We start from the raw sequence: 20,947 nt of genomic DNA, 5'->3' as shown, positions 1-20,947 counted from the left end.
TTGCATCTACTCACGCTACGGATGGGCAGACCTAAATAAAAAAGGACCCCCCCCCCCAGGGTGTCACAACAAATAAGCCTTCAATGAATCTATGTGTCCAGCCTGGACTCCCGAGACCCTACCTGCCCACTCTGGGAGCACTGATGGGCACTCGCGCTGTGGTGCCGGTGGTTTGGGCGTCTTGGAGCAGGCAGGAGATCATACCTTTACCTCCGTTTGAGTCTCGGACAAGATAGCTTTCCACAACAGATACTAGAAACTGCCCACACCTGTCCAAGCAAAATTCACCCAACAGTTGCCATGAGACTTATTTTTCCTTCAACCTTCCATCCTAACTCCTGGGTTCTCCCGCGCCGCATGGAAGGTGGGGGTGGGGAGAGAGGCGGTGATTAGTCACTCTCTGCGGTGCTCGCACCTTTTATATTTGTATTGTTTTGTTGCCTTTAATACTCTCCCATCCAGAAAGTAGTACCCAAGTACACTACCCCTGCACCCCTTCTCAAAATCAGCTGGTGGGCAAACGCCTAAGTGAGATGGAGGGGGTCTATGTGTGAGAGACAGGTGAGAAAACTACACCTGACCCCCCTAGACTGAAGCCGAGGAGCTGCTGACCTCTGAGTCCTAGGGCGCGACCCGCCGCAACGCTAGGCGCGGAGACTCAGCGCGCACGCGCAGCGACGGACGCCCCACGCGTCCACCTCGGGCTCCCCCCGCCCATACCACTCCTCCCCCGCCCCGGGTTCACCCCCTCGGGAGAGGGCGACGGGGCGCAGGGAGCGTGCGCGCGGCCCGCCCCGGGCGCGGGCGGAGAGGAGAAGGAGGGGCGCGCGCGGCTCCCAGCCCGCAGAAGCAGGGAGCCGCGCAGGAGGACGGAGCGCCAGCAGCGAGCCGCGCCGTGCCGGTAGGGGGCCCTGAGGCCCGGGGGGTGGGGGCTGTGCGGGCGGGCGGTGCGGAACTTCGCGCCTACCGGGCCCGGGTCTTGGCGAGACTAGGGGCCCGGGACCCGCTCGACCTTCGTCTCTGGAAACTTTGTGCCGGCGAACCTACCTTCTCCCGGGCGGTCTGGCGTCCTGGAGGCAGTGTGGAGTGGAGGCGGGTCCGGAGCCCTCCGCCGCGCCCCCTCCTCCCGGGACGTCGGCGCGCACCCCTGTGGCTCAGCAGCTGCCGCCGAGGCGCCAGCCCTGGGACCCCGACCCTTTTCGCTATGCCACCAGCATCCTGGTCTGCTTCTCCCCTCTGATCCCTCTCCTCGCCAGCCCCGCCATGGCCTTTCTACCTCCTCACCCCGCCGTGAGCATCCACTTGCGGCGGATCTTCAGGAGCCGCGGAGGCTTTTTGCATCTTCCAAAGGTTTCTAGTGCATTGGTAGAAACAACTTGACTTTCAGCGATGCCAAGTATTCAACTTGAGTATTTTTCTGGTGTGCACGACGCCAATAAATAGCTTTTAAAATTTCTCCTAAGAAGTTGAGTTGTGTGAGGTGGGGGTGGGGGAAATAAGTGCTGTAGCCACCTTAAGTGGATTGTATAACTATATTTTATTTAGGTGGATGTTGCCAATGGTATCAGCCAGTGTTATGGTAACTGGGCATCCCGGAGGCAAGGGAAGGAGGAGTGACTTAAACATACAGTTTTACTGTGTAGGGTTTTTTTTTTTTTTTTTTTTTTTTTTTTTTTTTTTTTTTTAACCACCTTGTACTTTCCACCCAGCAGGACCTTAAGGCATTTGGCATGTGTTAACTCGTTAGCTGTTCATTATAGTTTATAAGAGGAAGGTGGAGAGCATTACCTTCCCGTTTTACAGATGCAAAAACGGAGGCAAAGAGCAAACTTCTGATTCTTGACTGGCCTTAGAGGAATAATGGACCATAAGATTTAACCCAGAGTTTGCTGGAATTCCTCCCCCTAAGTAGCCACTCCGAAGTATAAATGGAACGTTGAAAAGTCTTCCCATGGGATTGTACATTTCAGTGAAAAAAGAGGGCAGTGATTAGCAGCCCGGTGAATGCTACTGCTACAAAGTTAAGTAACATCTGACAAGTCACAACTTCTCTGTTAATTTCCTGCTCTTTAAATGAAGGAAGCATAAGTACTGTATTCTTTGTAAAGTTGTGTGTGTGGAGGCTCCATTCCCCGGAGCTGCAGTTTGGTTGTTGTTACTTGTAGACTCATAAAGGTCCCCAGTCTGGGCTCCCTTGAGAAACACAGGGAATGAGGCACCGGCAGAATGAATTACCACCTCTTCTTCGCCAGAGACATCTTGAGAATTCACATCAGGCTGGGTGAGAGCTGGGAATTGAGAATTCCCGAGAGGAGGCAGGAAGGAGCCCTACATAGGCGGCTTGACACATGGGCCCCATTCCTGCCTCCAGCTCTGACTCACCTTCTGACGCTTGGGGGAGGAGAGATAGCTGCTTGGTATTTTTGGCTTTCCCCCATAAAACAGGAGACAGTTTCCTTCATTTCAAGCCTTAACATCAGTGTAGAAGGTGTCCCTGCTGAGTTCTCATCTAAAATCTTTCATATTGGTTAACTGCAGGTATGAATTCTGTGATGTTCTTTAATAGAATGGCATATGTGTGTGTGTGTGTGTAATATCATTTAAAAAATTGGCCAGGTATACAAGTACAGCAAATCCTTTAAGATCTTAGCATAAAAACTAGCATTTTAAAAAGATGGGCATTAGGAAGGGAACTGTTTGATGGATTCTTTTACAGTAGGGATTTTGTTCTAAGGCAAGGGGGATTAAAAATGTTTTTCCAATATCACAAGAAATGCTTTAATTATTCTCTGTGTAAAAATTGAAAGTTTACCAATAGGTTATAGCTTTCTTTTGGACATCTTTCTCAAAAGTAACAGCTGTGTCTGTCTATATTGGTTTGTGTTATCCTTCAGACTTTTCTCAGCATCTTCATAAATGTCTATTTGCACAAAGTGATTTTCTAGCTGAAATTAATTATTTTACAGTTGTCTGGTTCTGTTTATAGAGATTTTATTTCAGTCCAGAATAAGCAGCCGTGCTTTTTTTTTTTCTTTAGTTGTAGATGGACACACTTTATTTATTTATTTTTATGTGGTGCTGAGGATCAAACCCAGCACCACATAAAAATAAATAAATAAATATAGGGCCTCACACTTGCGAGGCAAGTGCTCTCCCACTGAGGTACCGCCTCAGCCCCAAGCAGCATGCTTTTTAAGTACAACTCATTGTAAAGTTTTATTAACCCTGATGGCATGGTGGTATTTCTGAAGGCAGTAGGTAAATGATTTCTTTATAAACAACTTCAAAGTAATTGAATCATTATGATCCTTACTTTACTCTCAGATGCAAATGAAAACTTTCCCATAAAAAGAAATCTAAGACTAGGGTGTTCATCATTTCTTTGCTTAAAGGAGGCACAAAAGGTAGTGGAAGGCAGGGAGAGTTGCTAAAGCAACAAGGTGTAAACTTACAGAGCTAACATTTAAGGTGGTAGCTTTATTATTTATGAAAGCTTCAGGGGGTGAAGACAAAGGAAAGTGTTAATGGTTGTACAGTTCAAGTAGGTAATTTCAAGAAATGAGTGAGTAAGTTCATATCAGCAGTTTATGCACTTATGAAGGAAATATTTTTTGAACTTTTACCATGCCAAAGGTACTGTGATGAATACCAGGGTAGAAGGCAAATAAGGTTCCTGGCATTATGAAGCTGATAGGCTCGTAGTAACATTCAGAGAGGAAGTAGTCTTTCCAGACTGGCCAGAGTTGTAATGGTTCTGAATTTCTGGAAATCAACATTATATTTATTTAATCTTTTAAATTGTGAATCATAACATGAAGAAGGAGGAGGTATAAAACAAATGGATAAATTGATAAATTATTTTAAAGAAAACTCAAGTGTAACTAATCATCTTGCAAGTCGAGAAGCGTCCTCTCCCTGTTCTTTCCTAAGGACCATAGGTAACCTAGCCAGTGACTACCCTGGTTTTTATGAAAATAATATCCTTTCTTTTCTATAGTTTTTGTCTTCTAAATAGCATAGTTGTTTTTTGCTTGTTTTCACCTCTATGAAATAAAATCGAGTGAGTAGTCTTTTGGATTTTTTTTCTTTTGGTTAATATATAATGCTGTAAAAAGTGTGTGTGTGTGTGTGTATTATATATTATACATATTGTGTGTGTATATATAATATATTATTGCTGCAGCATGCTCTTTTTAAAAATTCATCCACATTGTTGCCTATGACTCTAATTCGTTTATTTTTGTATGACTTCCCACAAATTGTCTGTCTATTATTGAGGGACATCTGGATTGTTTCTGATCTTGGGCAATTATGTCAGGTGTGCATATTTTTAGCTTTACTAATTGATGCTTTTTGCCCAAAGTAATTGTACCAATTTTCATTCTTGCATTGGTGTCTGCCTTGAATCTATAATCCAGTATATTTGCTGTTTAACCACAATATGCTTGCATACTTCTTAAATGAATAAATAAATGACACTTGTGTAGTCTGCAATGCGTTTATATTTACTTCTGTTTAGTTATATAGTTTGGACTAACATACTGCCCAAACCCTAGAAGTGTTTTTCCATTGTGTTTGGTTGACAGATGCCCAGTAGAATCCATCCATTGATTTTTTTTTTTTTTTAAGATAGATGACTAGTTATAGAAAATTGAACTACGCAAAATGCAGTACTGGAAATAAAAGTGTCTAGTAACTTGAAACCTTTTAAAGGTCTTGAGTGAATCCTACTGGTGAATGCTTCCCTGAGTCCAGCTCTGAATATAGAACAGTGAGTGTATCGTGGGTGCAGGAGCTTGGGCCTATCCTCATTAAAAGTACCTTGAGGACAGGACTCCCACATTGTGTGTATACACACATTCCCTACGGGGCAGGGGGGATAGATTATTAAATTCAGGTACTCGTCTCTTTCTTTCCAATGAGCAGAATGTTATAACCATCTGTAGGTTTTTACTAGTTGCTCTGGGGTACGGGGGATGATGGAAGAGCCCAAAGGACCTGAGATTTATAGTTCCTTTTTATTTCTTTTCTTTTCTGTGTTTATTTACATAAATCACATTTTTTTTTTGTTTACTAAAGTTTTTTTTTTTCCCAGATCTTCCAATCATAATGTAAAAAACCACATACATATAAATTGAACTTTTTTAAGAAAAGATGATGGGAGGTGGGTTAAAAAACATTGTTGGAACCTTTTAATTTGAGTGATGAAGGAAAAGATCCCGCTTGTGTGCTTTGATATCCCCTTGGCCTTCCAGGGGCTGCTCAGGTCACTGCCAGGGACCTGCTCAAGTCACTGCTGGGCATCCCATCCAGCGCACCTGGACACATGGAATTCCTGCTCATAACTTAAACTGACATAGAGCAACTTCTTATCCCCTTTGGTCAGTTTTTGCATTCCCCTTGCCTGTATTGAAGTCTCAAGACTTCAGGTGATAAAAGGGCTCTTTTGAAATTCATAGTTAACTACTGGGCTGGCTTCTGCCTTTGTCCAGTTTCATCATGGATGGTCCTGGCATGTTTTCTTTCTTCTTAGGTCATTAAATTTGTGTGTACATATGATAATACTCTTTTTGTTTGGTTTTGAGGTGCTGGGGATTGAACCCAGGACCTTGAATATACTAGGCAAATGCTCTACTACTGAGCTATACACCCCAAGCACAAGAAAACTTTTTTTTTTTTTAGGCAAAAAAGAAACTTTTTTTGTTTGTTTTGTTTTATTTTGTTTTTGTTGGTGCTGGGGATTGAACCCAGAGCCTTGTGCATGCAAGGCAAGCCCTCTACCAACTGAGCTATGTTCCCAGCTCTTTAGTTGTAGTTGGACACAATACCTTTACTTTATTTTTATGTGGTGCTGAGGATTGAACCCAGCGCTCCGCACGTGCTAGGGGAGTGCTCTACTGCTGAGCCACAACCCCATCCTGAAGAATATTCTTTTTTTTTTTTTTTTTTTAAACTAGAAAATTTTGTTCCCATTGACTGGTAGAAATTTGTGTGGCCAAGAGAATGTGTGAAGTTCTGGCCTTTCTCAGTTGGAAGATGACCTTTCTGGAAGTTCACGGAAGCACTGGTGAAAAGAAAGGCAGGAAGAATACTGTGAATACACAAGTTACATACAAACTAGAAATTTAAAAAAAATTTTTTTTTTATCTTACTATGGTTTGAACCCAGGGCCTCTCGTGTGCTAGGCAAGCACTCTAGTACTGAGCTGCCTCTCCATTAACTTTTTAAATTTTATTTTGAGACAGAGTCTTGCCAAATTAGGTTGGTGTTGAATTTATTATTCTCTTATCTCAGTGCTGTGGGCCCCCTTCCCCCTTATTAGCTGGGACTATAGTTATGTGTCACTGGTGCCCAGTGAAACCAAGATTTTTAATTAAGAATTTTACTGATGTAGCTGTTGGGGCATGCTAGTATCTTTGACAGATTTTTTCGCTAAACAACTTGTTATTCTATTCCCATGTGAAGAGTACTTCCATGTGCAGGCCAGAGACTGGAAGCGGGTTTGGATGGACAGCTATTCCTAGTAGTTCATTTTCTTCTATTAAAAGTAATTTTGGAAGCCAGGCATGGTGGAGCGTGCCTGTGATCTCAGCAGCTTGGGAGACTGAGGAAAGAACATCGTAAATTCAAAGCCATCCTCACAGTCGTGAGGCACTAAGCAACTCATGAGACTCTGTCTCTAAATAAAATACAAAACAGGGCTGGGGATGTGGCTAATTTGTCGAGTGCTCCTGAGTTCAATCCCTAGTACCAAAAAAAAAAAAAAAAAAAGAAAGAAAAGAAAAAAGAATAGTATTAATAATTTTGGATCCTGGGACTGTTGCTCAGCTTGCTTAACGTGTGCAAGACCCTTGGTTCAGTCCCTAGCACCACAAAAAAGATGGACAGGGATGGAGCTCTGGTAGAGCTCTTGGCTAACATATTGGAGATCCTTAATATTATTTTTGGAGTGTTAACATGCTAGAAATACAGAATCCTAGACCTTCATCTCCCCCTCCCCAAATTCTGATTAATTAGATCCCAAGTGGAGTCTAGGAGTCTGCAGTCTAACAAGCAGGTGATTTTTTTTTTTTTTTTTTAAAGAGAGAGTGAGAGAGGAGAGAGAGAGAATTTTCAATATTTATTTTTTAGTTCTCGGCGGACACAACATCCTTGTTGGTATGTGGTGCTGAGGATCGAACCCGGGCCACACGCATGCCAGGCGAGCGCGCTACCACTTGAGCCACATCCCCAGCCCACAAGCAGGTGATTTTGATGTAGGGCATCTTAGCACCACACTTTGAGCAATACAGATTACCATACCATGATGGTTTTATAATGTACTAATTTCTTTTTTTTTTTTTTAATTTTTAATATTTATTTTTTAGTTCTCGGCGGACACAACATCTTTGTTGGTATGTGGTGCTGAGGATCGAACCCGGGCTGCACGCATGCCAGGCGAGCGCGCTACCGCTTGAGCCACATCCCCAGCCCTAATGTACTAATTTCAACCAGGTTTGGTAGCCTTCTTCTGTAAAAGGCCTCCTAATAAATATTTAGCTTGTGGGCCATGGCGGTTTTTGTTGCAGCTACTTAACTCTGCCATTGTAGTCAGAAAGCAGCCGCAGTTAACATGTAACAAATGAGTGTGGCTATGTTCCAATAGAACATAATTCGTGAATGCTGAAATTTGAATTTCATGGAATTTTTATGTGCCAAAGTACTGTTCTTTTGATGTTTTTTTTCCCAACCAACTAGAAAATGACTAAATGATTCTCAAATCATGAATGATACAAAAACAAGTGGTGGACCTAGGCTATTCTTGGTTGACACCTGATTGGAACAAGAATAAAGTTCAGATGCCATTGCATCCTCTTATAGAATGTGAATAACAATATATAAAATTTTTAACATTTAATAATTACAGTCTTCTAATGGGGCCTGTGTATATATATTTTTAATTCTTTTTAGATATACATGACAGTAGAGTATATTTTTGACATATTATACATTCATGGAATATCACTTCCCATTCTTGTGGTTGTACATGATGTGGAGTTACACTGGTCGTGTATTCATATATAAACAGGAAAGTTATGTCCGATTCATTCTACTGCCTTCCCTATTGCCATCTCTCTCCCTTCCCTTCATTCCCCTTTGTCTAATCCATTGAATTTTTCTCCCTCATCTGTGTATATTTTCTTTTTTACCTTTTTTTTTCATTTGCCTTATTTTGTTAAGACATTATTTTTTCAGGAGATTGTTAAGGCCACTGGAATAATCAGGATCCTCTGCCTTTTCACTCATATTCAGCTTAAAATTCAGTTCCTCCCTTTGCTATATGTTGGTTCAGACACCCAGTTGCCTTCAGAGGGCTACTGGCCTGTTGTCTCTCAGTATGAGAGGGTGTAGGGCAAGAGACTTTATTTATTTTAGTACTCAGGGTGGAACCCAGGGGCACTCTACCACTGATTTACATCCTCGCTCTTTTTATTTTATTTATTTTTGTTATCATTATTTGTTCTACTTGTATATGACAGAATGCATTTCAGTTCATCATACCCAAATGGAATGCAACATTTCAATTTTCTGGTTGTACACAGTGTAAATGCACCATTTGTGCAATCATACATGTACCTAGGGTAATGAGGTCCATATCATTCCACCATCTTTCGTACCCCCCATAACCCATCCCCACCCACCCCTTTGCCCAATCCAAAGTTCCTCCATTCTTTCCATGCCCCCCACCCCCATCATAGATCAGCATCCATTAATCAGAGAAAACATTTGTCCTTTAGTTTTTTGGGATTGCCTTACTTCGCTTAGCATAATATTCTCTAATTCCATCCATTTACCTGCAAATGCCATAATTTTATTCTCTTTTAATGCTGAGTAATATTCCATTGTGTATATACACCAGTTTCTTTATCCATTCATCTATTGATGGACATCTGGTTGGTTCCACAGTTTAGCTATTGTGAATTCAGCTGCTATAAACATTGGTGTGGCTGTATTGCTATAGTATACTGATTTTTAAGTCTTTTGGGTATATTGATTGGGTTGTTTGTTTTTTTGGTATTAAGTCTTTTGAGTTCTTTATATATAATCGTGGAGATTAGTGCTCTGAGATGCATGTGTTAAAAATTTGCTCCCATACTGTAGGCTCTCTCTTTTCCTCAATGATTGTTTCCTTTGCTGAGAAGAAGCTTTTTAGTTTGAATCCATCCCATTTCTTGATTCTCGATTTTATTTCTTGCACTTTAGGAGTCTTGTTAAGGAAGTTGGGGCCTAATCTGACATGATGAAGATTTGGGCCTACTTTTTCTTCTGTTAGGCGCAGGGTCTCTGGTCTAATTCCTAGGTCTTTGATCCATTTTAGTTGAGCTTTGTGCATGGTGAGAGATGGAGGTTTAATTTCATTTTGCTACATATGGACTTCCGGTTTTCCCAGCACCATTTGTTGAAGAGGCTGTCCTTTTTCTCCAATGTATGTTTTTGGTGCCTTTGTCTCGTACAACTATATTCATGTGGGTTGGTATCTGTGTCTTCTGTTCTGAGAAATGGTCTTGCTAAGTTGCTCAGGTTGGCCTCTTAAGTTGCTATCCTCCTGCCTCAGCTTCTTGAGTTTTGGGGATTATAGGCATGTGCCACCATATCTGGCAAGACTGCACTGTTTTTATCTCATCCTTCTCAGAAATTCTTATGGGTTTAATGCTTTTGATTTTTAAAGAAAAAATGGGAAATTAATGTATCAGTATTTCATATATGTTATTAATTTAGCATAAAATCACACACAAAAAAAGTGGAATTGGACCAGGTGCATGATGAAGAAGTGCTTGTAGGGAAATGGGTGAAGCTCACTGCTGGAGTGTTGAGAATTTGATATGTCCTATGAGATATCAAAGGGTAAGGTGATCAAAGGGTGATTATTAACTCAGATCTTCTCCTATGAACTTAATTCTAATTGGTAAATTCCCTTTTTGTTTTCTTTAAAATAATGAACTTTCAAGAATTGAGATCTTTTAAAAAAAAAAAAAGTTTTTATTTTTATGCAGTGTAAGCATCAAACCCAGAGCCTCACACATGCTAGGCAAGTAAGTGCTCCTTACAAAAATATCTGAGACCTTACAAAAGTATCAGCATTTTCTGGTCCTGCTTCTCGGAGGTCACTAATGACTTTGGCAATTTTTTTGCTGATTTGTGATTTTTTTTTTTTTTTTTTTTTTAGGTACTTTGCCTCTCAGGATTCTGACTTATAAAAATCAAAGTTATCCAAGTGTCTATGATTCACTTTTAATTTTTACCTCTTACTCCTGTAAGATTTTAAAATATTATTTGTGTAAGTGGTTGCACAAATTGGTTTGTGGTTATCATTAAGCAAAGGTAATGTAAGTAATGTAATTGTAGACTTTTGCAGGCATTTTCTTGGTTCAGTTTTATCAGATTTTTTTTTTACTTAAAAATCATCTCATAGCACCACCAGTTTAGGATTTTGGGAGATTAATTCCTAGATTATAGATAAAGCACAGACTGACCTTATGTTCCTTAATTCGTTTCTCTTTGCAGTTTTTACTTGTTTTCCCCAAGGAAATGTACATTTCTGTAGTCTTTAGTTTGGTTGGTCTGTTGTGGTCAGGTTATATGACTGATCAACCATGGACAGCTCATGGAAGGAGGGTTCTGGTCCCAGAGGGGCTACTAATTTTCTGTCTAGAGTCTGGGAAAGCCTCTTAACCTCCATTTACCTCTGATACCTAATCTGGGAGCGAAGACAGCAGAATGATACTAATCTGGGAAAAGCTCAGCAGGCTCATGTGGCTTAAAAAGGGCAGGTGCTCTAGCTTGCGTCAGTAAGTTCCTTGAGATGGTGAGGTAGATGAATGAGTGGCACTGGTCACTTTACTATGTATACAGTGACTTGGGATCTTGTTCTGTAGGTTTTGGGATGGTCCCTGAAATTCTTTCTATCAATGCTGTTAGGCCTTTGGTCACCTCTTTTGAGTAGTGCAGACAGAAATGGATTGGAGAAAAGCCTGATAATCTAAAGACACCTATGGTTTGAGTCTCTCTCCTAGAGGTTCATGTGCTGGAGGGTTGGTCCTTAGTGTGGTACTGTTGAGGCAGTGGAGTCTTTGAGAGGTTGGGTCTATTGCAAGGTAATTGGGTCATGAGGGCATTGCCCTGGGAAGGATTAGGGAGTAATGCTGGTCTTGGAGTGAGTTCTCATGAGAGCAAATTTTATAAAAAGCAACACTTGACCCTTCCTGGTGTCTAGCTTCCTGTTTTGCCATGTGATTTCTCCCCCTCTCCAGTGCTCCCACCATGATGCCATTGTCATGTTGTCATATAGCCCCAGGAGCCCTCAACAGAGGCTGAACAGATGGAGCTGCCTAATATTGGACTTTTTGTCCTCCAAATCTGTGAGCTAAATAAATCTTTTCTGGGGAATGGGACAGATATGAAGAGAATGTTTTGGGATTGAATGCAGGGCCTCTTGCTTGCTAGACAAGAGTTCTGCCACTGAGATAATACCCCCAGTCACCCTTGCTCCTTTTTTTTCAGTACTAGGGATTGAACTGAGGGTCTCATGAATGCTACGCAAGTGCTGTACTACTTAGTACATTCCCAGCCTATTTTGAGACAGTCTCACTAAGTTGCCCAGGTTGGCCTCAAACTTGCCATCTTCCTGCCTCAGCCTCCAGGTAGCTGGGATTATAGTCACCTGCCACTGTGCATGGTGCACCATCTCTTTAAGATAATCAAATCGAGCAGTATTATATCTTGTTACTTTTATGTTCCCTGTTCTACTTTGTGTTGCTGTGTAACATAATCCCAGAACTCAGTGGTATAAAATAACTATCTGTATTGTGCTCACAGATTCCTATAGGTCAGGAATTTGAACCTTTATAGGGTGGGGACAGTTTGGTGGCCGGCTGCTTGAATGTCAGTGAAGTGTCTTTACTCACATATATCTTGTCTATCACCAGGGCTATTGATTGGATCACTCACATATGGCTTTTCCATGCATAGCTCTGTTGGGCTAATTTGGTTTTCCTCATAGCATGGCAGTTGAGTTGCAAGAGCAGATCTCAAGAGAACAAGGTAGAAAGAAGTATGTGGCATATTTGTAAGCATCATTTCTACTGTTTTCTTTTGGCTCAGGCAGTTGGGAAGTTTCTCCAGGTTCAAGGGCAGGAGATACCATCTAACATTGGATAGGAGGAATGTCAAGATCATACTGTAAGAACTTCCATGTAGGGCAGGGCATGGAGGTACATGCCTGTAATCCCAGTGACTTGGACTTGGAAAGTGGAAGCAGGAGGATTGCAAGTTTGAGGACAGCCTCAGCAATTTAGTGAGACCTCAGGCAACTTAGCAAGACCCTGTCTTAGAATAAAAAATAAATAAATAAAAGGGACTGGAAATGTAGTTCAGTGGTAAAGCACCCCACCCCTGGTTTTAATCCTCAGGACCAATAAAATGTCTTGTAGGATGGGTATTGTTGTGTCCATCTCGGCAAATACATTTTGCAGCAGTCTGCAACAACATTTAGTATTGAACACGGCACGGATTCAGCAAACACTGTTGTATGGATGAGTGATGGATAATTTAAACATTTAGTTGGGCAAGGAACAAATTTAAAATTGCAATTCCAGATGTGAACAGATTATGGTACTCAAATGAATATGTGTACCTTCATCTTTAATAGTTATTGATAGTGTCTTTGCCATACTCATTCTATTCCAACATGAAAGATACATGAATTTATCATGTGGAACTAAGTTCTTAAAATCACTGCCTTGGCATGTTTTTTTTTTTTTTTTTTCCTTTCTCCTGTGCTCATGAAGTGGCCAGCCTGTCTCCTCCTTTGGACTGTGGCATGTTCCACATCCATCAGCTGGCTGGAATCTTACAGTGATGGGCTTTTGTTAAGTTTAGCAAGTGCCATGTTCAGGGGCTAGAGTCCACTTGTGGTCATTGAGATGGGCAGGTTGGTCACCACTGCATAGGCAGTTGCTTGGTAGCTGTGTGTCACACTGGGGGAGGATGTGGCTAAACAAAAGTGGTACTCTTCAGTCTTTAGCTTTATGTGTATGATGTGTATTTAACTTCATGTCCAAACACTAACATATCAGTTAATTAATCTGATGGGTGACCTTGTCTTCAAATATAAGATGTTGTGCTGCTTCAGCCAACCGCTAAGGCTTTTCAGGTGCCTGAGGACAATTGGTGAATATCTTTTACTTCATTTTACTTTGACATGAATATTACTCAATATTTGTTTAATTTTTTCCCTATATTTTTTAGTTGTAAATGGATTATTTATTTATTTATTTATTTATATGCGGTGCTGAGGATCGAACCCAGAGCCTCACACATGCCAGGCAAGTGCTTTACCACTGAGCCACAACTCCATCCCCTGAATTTTATTATTAATGTTCTATCAGAAAGTTACTTTTCTTTAATGAAAGATTGCCACATTGTGATTTTATTTTTCTTTTATAAGAGTGAATATCTTAACTCTTCCCCCAGTGGAATACATTTCTGATTTAATAATGACAGTGAATTAAAAAGTAATATTATGACAGTGCAGGCTAAAATGTTTCTTTTTTAAAAAGAATGACTTCAAGGTGTTTATTTTTTTATGCATGCCATATTGGAGGCTGAAGCAGGGGTGCTGTACCATTAAGCTACGTCCTAAGTCCTTTTTATTTTTGAGACAGGGTCTTGCAAAGTTGCCCAGGCTGACCTTGAACTTGTGATCCTCCTGCCTCAGCCTCCTGAGTAGCTGGGATTACAAATGTGTGCCACCATGCAGTTTATCTGTTTTTTTTTTTTTTAAGAATTATGCATTAAGGGAAGGAAAAAATGTGATTTCATGAGCTTTTTTCAGTATAAAATAGTGACGGTGTAAACCTCTAGTGTGTATTCTGACCCTCTGAAATTCCTAAAGCCAAAAATATTTTAGATAATTTTATATTCTCTGGCACCATTGTGACCATTTTCTGCTTGTTCAACATGAGAAAAGAAAGCAGTAAGTAGAATTTTACTTCTTTAACTGCTGATTCTAGTGGTGGTTATCTAGAGAAAGAGAAGGAAAAGTAGCCCCCGATAGCACTGGGGTGGATGCTGTGAATAGGCTGGGACCCCAGATAGCACTTCCCAGAGGCACCATCAGTATGGATGCTGGTGCTAACCTCAGGATTGGTGCTCCGGTACCAAAGAGAGCAAGCAGCTGGTAGGTTATGGATTATTGAGATTAAGGTGGCTGGACAGACACTAATTCTTTACTTTGGTTAGCATTTAATGCTTGATGTTTATTATTCTAAGAGTTCAGCATCATTTTAAAAAAAGTATTTTTTAATTATAAACAGACACAGTGACTTTATTTTATTTATTTATGTGGTGCTGAGGATTGAACTCGAGTGCCTCACACGTGCCAGGCAAGCACTGTACCACTGAGTCACAATACCAGTCCTCATCATCATTTTGACAAGACATTTCTTATAGCTTGTTAAAAAAAAAATCCAAAAAGCAATAATTAAAAATCCCCCTAACCTTCTGGGGTTGGTGTAGGACAGCTCTTCCTTTCTGTGTTTAATACTACCTCACCTCCATCCTCCTGGCTAGGAAAGCATTTTTCCCTCCAAGAAGTGAATGCAGTTGAACACCTTGGAGCTGCATGGATGTTCTGTGTCCTCTGACCACCCTCATCCCAGACACCATTGTGCTGTAGCGCGAGTGTCATGTTCTCTCAGAGCATCATGCCATCTTTCATCTCTCAGATATGGGCCAAACTCTCCTAATAGATCTCCTTTCTCTGTCTTCTGGTACACATTTACTAAGTTGATTTTGATGCAACTGTGATGTAATACCCATGGGTTTTTTTTTTTTTAAAGAAATTTCTTTATGATCAAGTTCTGCTAATCTTAGAAATGGATCAAACTAGGGCTTCTTGTTGTGACCATCCTGGGACTGTTCCTGGACTCCTCCTCTGCTGTGAGGAAGTCTGTCTGTGACCAAAAGGTGGCTGTGGCAGCTCTCTATTTTGGACACTAGATAAAACTGGAACACCTCCGCCCATCTGGGCCTAGTCTTTTTTCTGTAAATAGCATTTAAACATGTTCTTAGGCAGGTACAAGACCCCTCTGTGGCACTGCAGGTGCTGACTGGTGGTGTTAGAACCCTGCAAGCTGGGTAATGAGGGCACGGCTGCCCCACACCATCCACAGAGAAGACGTGTGGTCTAGAGCTAGAAACGGAGCACCCTGGATCTTTTCCTGGCTTTTTAAAAACTTGTCTTCTCCAAGTTGCCGTCATCTCGCTGTTTCTCACCTGGTATTGTCCAGTCTGTAAAGGGGGTCAAGAGGATCTGTCAGAGGAGCATCTGTAGTATCTGCCCTCTGAGTGCTCTCTGGCAGAAGTTGTTTTTCTGAAACTGTGGACCAGCTTTGGCATTTTAAGCAGATTTGTTGGCACCAGATTGACTAGCAGCAGCAGGGATGGAGCATCTTGTCTGTCTCACTTGGATTCTGCCCTAAGGACTCAGTCTGTTTTCCCTGAAGCACCAAATACCCTATCACTGTTCAACGAATGAGGTAACTGAAGCAGCCAGGCTTCCAGCCCTCCATTGCACAGCCATGGTCCCTCATGAAGCCCTTTCTACGGAAAAGGCCAGTGAGCCTGGGCACCCAGCTCAGGAAGGCAGGTGACTTCCAGTCGGTATAATTATCTGGGAGGACACAGAACCAAGTCCTTCCTAATTAGAAAACCAAATAACCTACTTGAATATTTGATTAGCATCTTCCAGATTTTCTTCAGTGAGGAGAGAGTCCCCAGAAGTTTGAAGGCCTAATTTTGTGTTTGTTATCACAGTGACTTTGCTTTTTAAACTGCCAGGAAAGAGTGTTCTGCTGTAGGGAACATGTACTCACTTAAGTTACTGTCCTGTTCATGTTTTACACCGAACACACCTTTCCTTATGTGACTACCTCCTTATGCCTCCTCATGATGCAGTTTTACCTGCAGCCCTGGTTGTACCCCTATGCATGAATTAGTCATCTGGTGAGGGCCCCCACGGAGGGGTGTGACCTTGGGTGAGCCAGCACTGATACTAGGAGCTGTCAGATACAGCACTCTAATGCCTCAGTCTTGAATAGGGGATCTTGCAGCGCCCCACCCCAGCTACTTCTGCAGTGGTTCTCAGAGTGTGTCACTAGCCAGTAGCTTCAGCTTGAGCCCCACTCTGGATGTACTGGATCAGATTGGGGAAGGGCCCAGTGACCTGTGTTTTAACAAGCCCTCCAGGTGATTTTGATAGTTTGAAGACTGCATTATAACGATATAACCATGTTTTGATATATATTTTTTTTTAAATCTTTGGGGCCTAATGTGTGCTAGTAAGCACACTACTGCTGAGCTAAGCCCCAGCCCTTCAGGTTTTCTTTTAACCTATTGTTTTTTTGAGGCAGGGTTGAGAGTCTAGAAAATGCAAACTGTAGTAACAAATAACAGATCAAAAGTTGCTTGAAAATGAGGGAAAGGGCAAGGGAGTGAATTATAAAGGAATATGAACTTGGGGGGGATTATTTTGAAGTCACAGTGTCTTGAGTATATCTATATGTCAAAACTCAGCAAGTTGATTAAATCACACAGCAGTCTGTTATTTACACCTCCATAAAGCTATAAAAAAATTTAAAGTGATACTTACCTGGGAAAGGCAAGGGACCAGGTGAGAACAACACATTTTTTATGATGTTCACAGGTTCTCATCATATTGTTACATAAATGAGTAAAATAAGAAGGCTAACATGAAAGACAAAATGGAATTTGCTCTCCTGAACACCACCATTGCTTGCAGCTGGCATTGGTGGCTAAAGCCCTGCTGCCTGTGAAACTGTCCTCAGTGCTGTGTTCAAAGACAACACTCCTGGCCATCCCCCTCCTCCCCCATCTTAGATCTCCCTGTACTGTCCTCCACTGTTAGTCACATGTCTGCTCATCTTTCCTTGCATCTTGCATAGCTTTTCTACCCGCTGTAGCATCCAGCTCAGATCCTCACTCTCCTGGGTTAGTTGAGGGTACCAGGAAGAAACTCTGGATCAATTTTGCATCTTTTACAGACCTAGTGAAAGGAGCATTCTGCAGTGTTTTATATTTCATTGATATGGTCTCTGAATTATTGTATTAAACATTTATACACCACAGTTACTAATAAAAAGCTGAGACTTAGGTTGACTTTTTTTTTTTTTTTTTTTTTTTTAAGTACTGGGGATTGAACCCAGGGGTCCTTTACTGCTGAGTTACATTACCAGCTCATATGTTGAGACAGTCTTGCTATTTGCTGAGGCTGGTATCAAACTTGTGATCCTCCTGCCTCAGCCTCCCAAGCAGCTGGGATTATAGGCTTGCACCATTGCACCTGGCTTTAGATTGATATTTCTTAGCAGTGCATTCCTTGGATGCAATATTTAGGAGGCCTTCTGCTTCCTAAATTTATTCCAGTCAAACTTGATTTAGTAGTAAAAACCCAGGGGGAATTTTTCCTCCTCAGTATGGGGATTGAACCCAAGACCTCCTGCATACTAAGCTAACCCTTTACCACTGAGCTCCATTCCTAGCCCCAGGGGGGATTCTGTGAACTTCCTGACAGGCTGTGTCCTTGCTTTCTTGTCTTCCTGCAGATCTGAATTTTATCCACTGTAATCAGCACTGCTCACCTAAGAATTTCTGGATCCAGACCAAGGGCTCCAGCATTCACTGGATTCTGCAGCAAGTGAGTGGCCGCAGCATTACCTCTGTAGAACCTGGGGATGCTTTTGTCATATTGAGCACTATAGTCTTCCTGTGGTATCTAGGTGTGCATGATATACTTCCCAGTGGGCAGACTATAAAGCATTGTGACTTTGCAATGAGAGAAACTGATAAATCCAAAATCTCAAGAAACAAATAGTTTTCTTTTCTGTGATTATTAATACTCTTTATAGTAAGCATATACTCAAGAGAGTGAACTATATTAATTTTAGTTCCAATATATTTGAAGCCAATGGGATTCACTTGAGAGCTTAGAATTGGCCTAGGAAGGTAAAGTTACCATTTAGCTCTACCCAGGATCAGGTCAGGTCAGGTCACATGCCCATTTAATTTATAGGAATGAACTTTTAAGACCATGGCCTTCAGATTGCCTAGGATTATTTCCATGGAAATGCCACAGCACATTTCCCAAATTTAATTGGATTTCCAGTGTGTTCATGTGTCACAAATATGATAGGAAATAGTTGTTTTTAATAATAAAGGAATGAGGTGATCTGGCTTTTCTGTTTTGATCCAATTCAGTATCTTTTTAGTCTATAAAGGTGGTTCACTAAATACTTAATCTAATATGAGGTCCATTTTTGCTTTTGTAAGATCTCTGGGTCTGGAATTAGATTTAGGAAAATACAGCCACCATAGCTGCGGGAGTAGGCAAAGTATGAGAACATGACTATCGGGAGATGAAAATTTCTGATTTCTAATCAACATAGAATGCCATTCACTTTAGTAGGGGCAGGGCCCTGCAAGATGGTTCTTCAGGAACTAGTTGGTCATGTTTCTTCTGTCTTTAACTTTTCTGAAAATAGGATGACTAGTTCCACTTAGAGCTGAGTTTTATGTTGATTTTACATATTGGGGTCTTAGGCTACCTGTTAATCAATAGAAAATGATTTTTCTTCATTCTATTATAGAAAATAACTATTTCTCACCCTTTCCCCTTCCTACTTCACGAAACACTGCAGAAGGCTGTGATACATCAATAGCTTTTGAAGTACTGACAGATACCTGTATTTTGCAGGAAAGATATTGTGACTTAGGATTCCCTGGTGGAAGACAACCACACACTCTGGTCGTACCCCGATGATGCAAGTGTGACTGCTGGCATCTTCATGAGCTCCAGAGGTCACAGCACACTACCACGGACTCTCATGGCTCCTCGGATGATTTCCGAGGGAGATGTAGGAGGCATTGCTCAAATCACCTCCTCTCTCTTCCTGGGCAGAGGCAGTGTGGCCTCCAACCGGCACCTCCTCCAGGCTCGTGGCATCACCTGCATTGTTAATGCTACCATTGAGATCCCCAATTTCAACTGGCCCCAATTTGAATACGTCAAAGTGCCTCTGGCTGACATGCCTCATGCCCCCATCGGACTGTACTTTGACACTGTGGCTGACAAGATCCACAGTGTGAGCAGGAAGCATGGGGCTACCTTGGTGCACTGTGCTGCAGGGGTGAGCCGCTCGGCCACTCTCTGTATTGCCTACCTGATGAAGTTCCACAACGTGTGCCTGCTGGAGGCGTACAACTGGGTGAAAGCCCGGAGGCCTGTCATAAGGCCCAACGTGGGCTTCTGGAGGCAGCTGATAGACTACGAGCGACAGCTCTTTGGGAAGTCTACAGTTAAGATGGTACAGACACCTTACGGCATAGTTCCAGACGTTTACGAGAAAGAGTCCCGACACCTGATGCCTTACTGGGGGATTTAATGCCACCAAAGCCTGCATCGGCAGCCCCCGAGCAGTACCAGCATCTGCTACACAGTCTGCTCCCCTCTTCATCTTTTCAAATTGTTGACTTTTGGTTCCCCCTTAAGAGTTTTTAAATTGGGTGTGAAGTTTATTTTGAGAGATAGGGAGGGGACATAGGGGAATGCATACGTTGCTAGTAACATTTTTAAAACTAGCATTTTGAAATAGTGTTTATGAAAATCTTTAACTGGCTTTTAATCATTTTTAACAATTTGAACAGTTTAATAAGCTGTTTGGTTCTGCTTTTGGCACCATGGCAGGTGCAGGAACAACTCAGTGCAAAACATCACTGTGGGTCCTGACCAACCCTTTAGATAGGCTTTGCCCATGGCTGCCCACCAAACAGATGCTTAGAGAAGACTGATACCAGCTTCAGTCTCTACTGGATTAGCTCTACTCTTTCCTTTCTCATTATTTAGTGACTCTGTAAGTTAAAATAACCTAACCTTTATTATTTAGTTGATAAGTATAATGAAATCTGCTGCAAAAACCCTCTTGAAATCAATGTGCCCAGGATTATATTAGCATTATTTTTAATAAATATATCTGCTTAACAGAAGTTTTACTAATTTGGGAGTGTGTATGTATGTGCATGTGTTGACAGTGGAAGATGGTATCCAATAACTGCTAACCTATGGCTCTAATGACAACTATGAACACTACTTGAAATAGACCTCCCAGTCATGTCAGTGTTACATGTCCTTGTGGACGGCAGACATTAATATTCATGTTGGAACAGTGGAAAGTTTTTGTACTGGGGATTTATCTAGGATGCTTTACCTTTGGGTCAACCTAAATTATTTAGGGCCTAAGTTGCTGAGGCTAGCCTCAAACTGTGTTCCTCCTGCCTCAGCCTCTCAAGTCATGGCTAGAGTGTTATGTTTTGATAAATGATCTGGCTTTCTGCTTTCTCTTGGTATATGGAGTGCACCAAAGTATTGAGTCCTTCATCAAAGAAATCAGTCCCCCCCCCCCCCCCCGCACCTGGGATTGAACTCGGGGGCATCTGACCTGACCCAAGCCACATCGCCAGCCCTATTTGTGTGTGTGTGTGTGTGTGTGTGTGTGTGTGTGAATGGACCTTTATTTTGTGGTGCTGATAATTGAACCCAGTGCCTCACACATGCTAGGTAAGCACTCTATCACTGAGCCACATCCCCAGCCCTATTGTATTTTATTTAAAGACAGGGTCTCACTGAGTTCTTTAGTCCTCACTTTTGCTGAGGCTGGCTTTGAACTCATGATCCTGTCTTAGCTTCCGGAGCCACTGGTGTTACAGGTGTGCATCACCGTGCCCGGCTAAAAAAAATCAGTTCTTAATAGTCAAGCAGATACATACCTTTTGTTAACACAAAAATGTTCTAAACCAAACCTTAAGTATAAATGATAAGCAAATAATGGCTTCC

At 41.8% G+C, this 20,947-nt stretch overlaps 1 protein-coding gene across 1 annotated transcript; it reads left to right on the top strand.

Moving 5' to 3' along the window:
* The first annotated feature begins 743 nt into the window (after positions 1–743).
* DUSP14 (dual specificity phosphatase 14) lies at positions 744–20,564 on the top strand. The gene is made up of 3 exons (XM_081271643.1): positions 744–901; positions 17,664–17,755; positions 18,812–20,564. Exon 3 carries the CDS (start codon positions 18,903–18,905, stop codon positions 19,497–19,499), a length of 597 nt encoding a protein of 198 aa, XP_081127769.1. The 5' UTR covers positions 744–901; positions 17,664–17,755; positions 18,812–18,902; the 3' UTR covers positions 19,500–20,564.
* Positions 20,565–20,947: the final 383 nt, after the last annotated feature.

Source organism: Spermophilus citellus, assembly GCF_964194105.1.
Source record: "Spermophilus citellus genome assembly, chromosome: 17".
NCBI classification, from domain to species: Eukaryota; Metazoa; Chordata; class Mammalia; order Rodentia; family Sciuridae; genus Spermophilus; species Spermophilus citellus.
The sequence above is the reverse complement of the archived record's forward strand: the minus strand, read 5'-3'. Positions and strand labels throughout refer to the sequence as shown.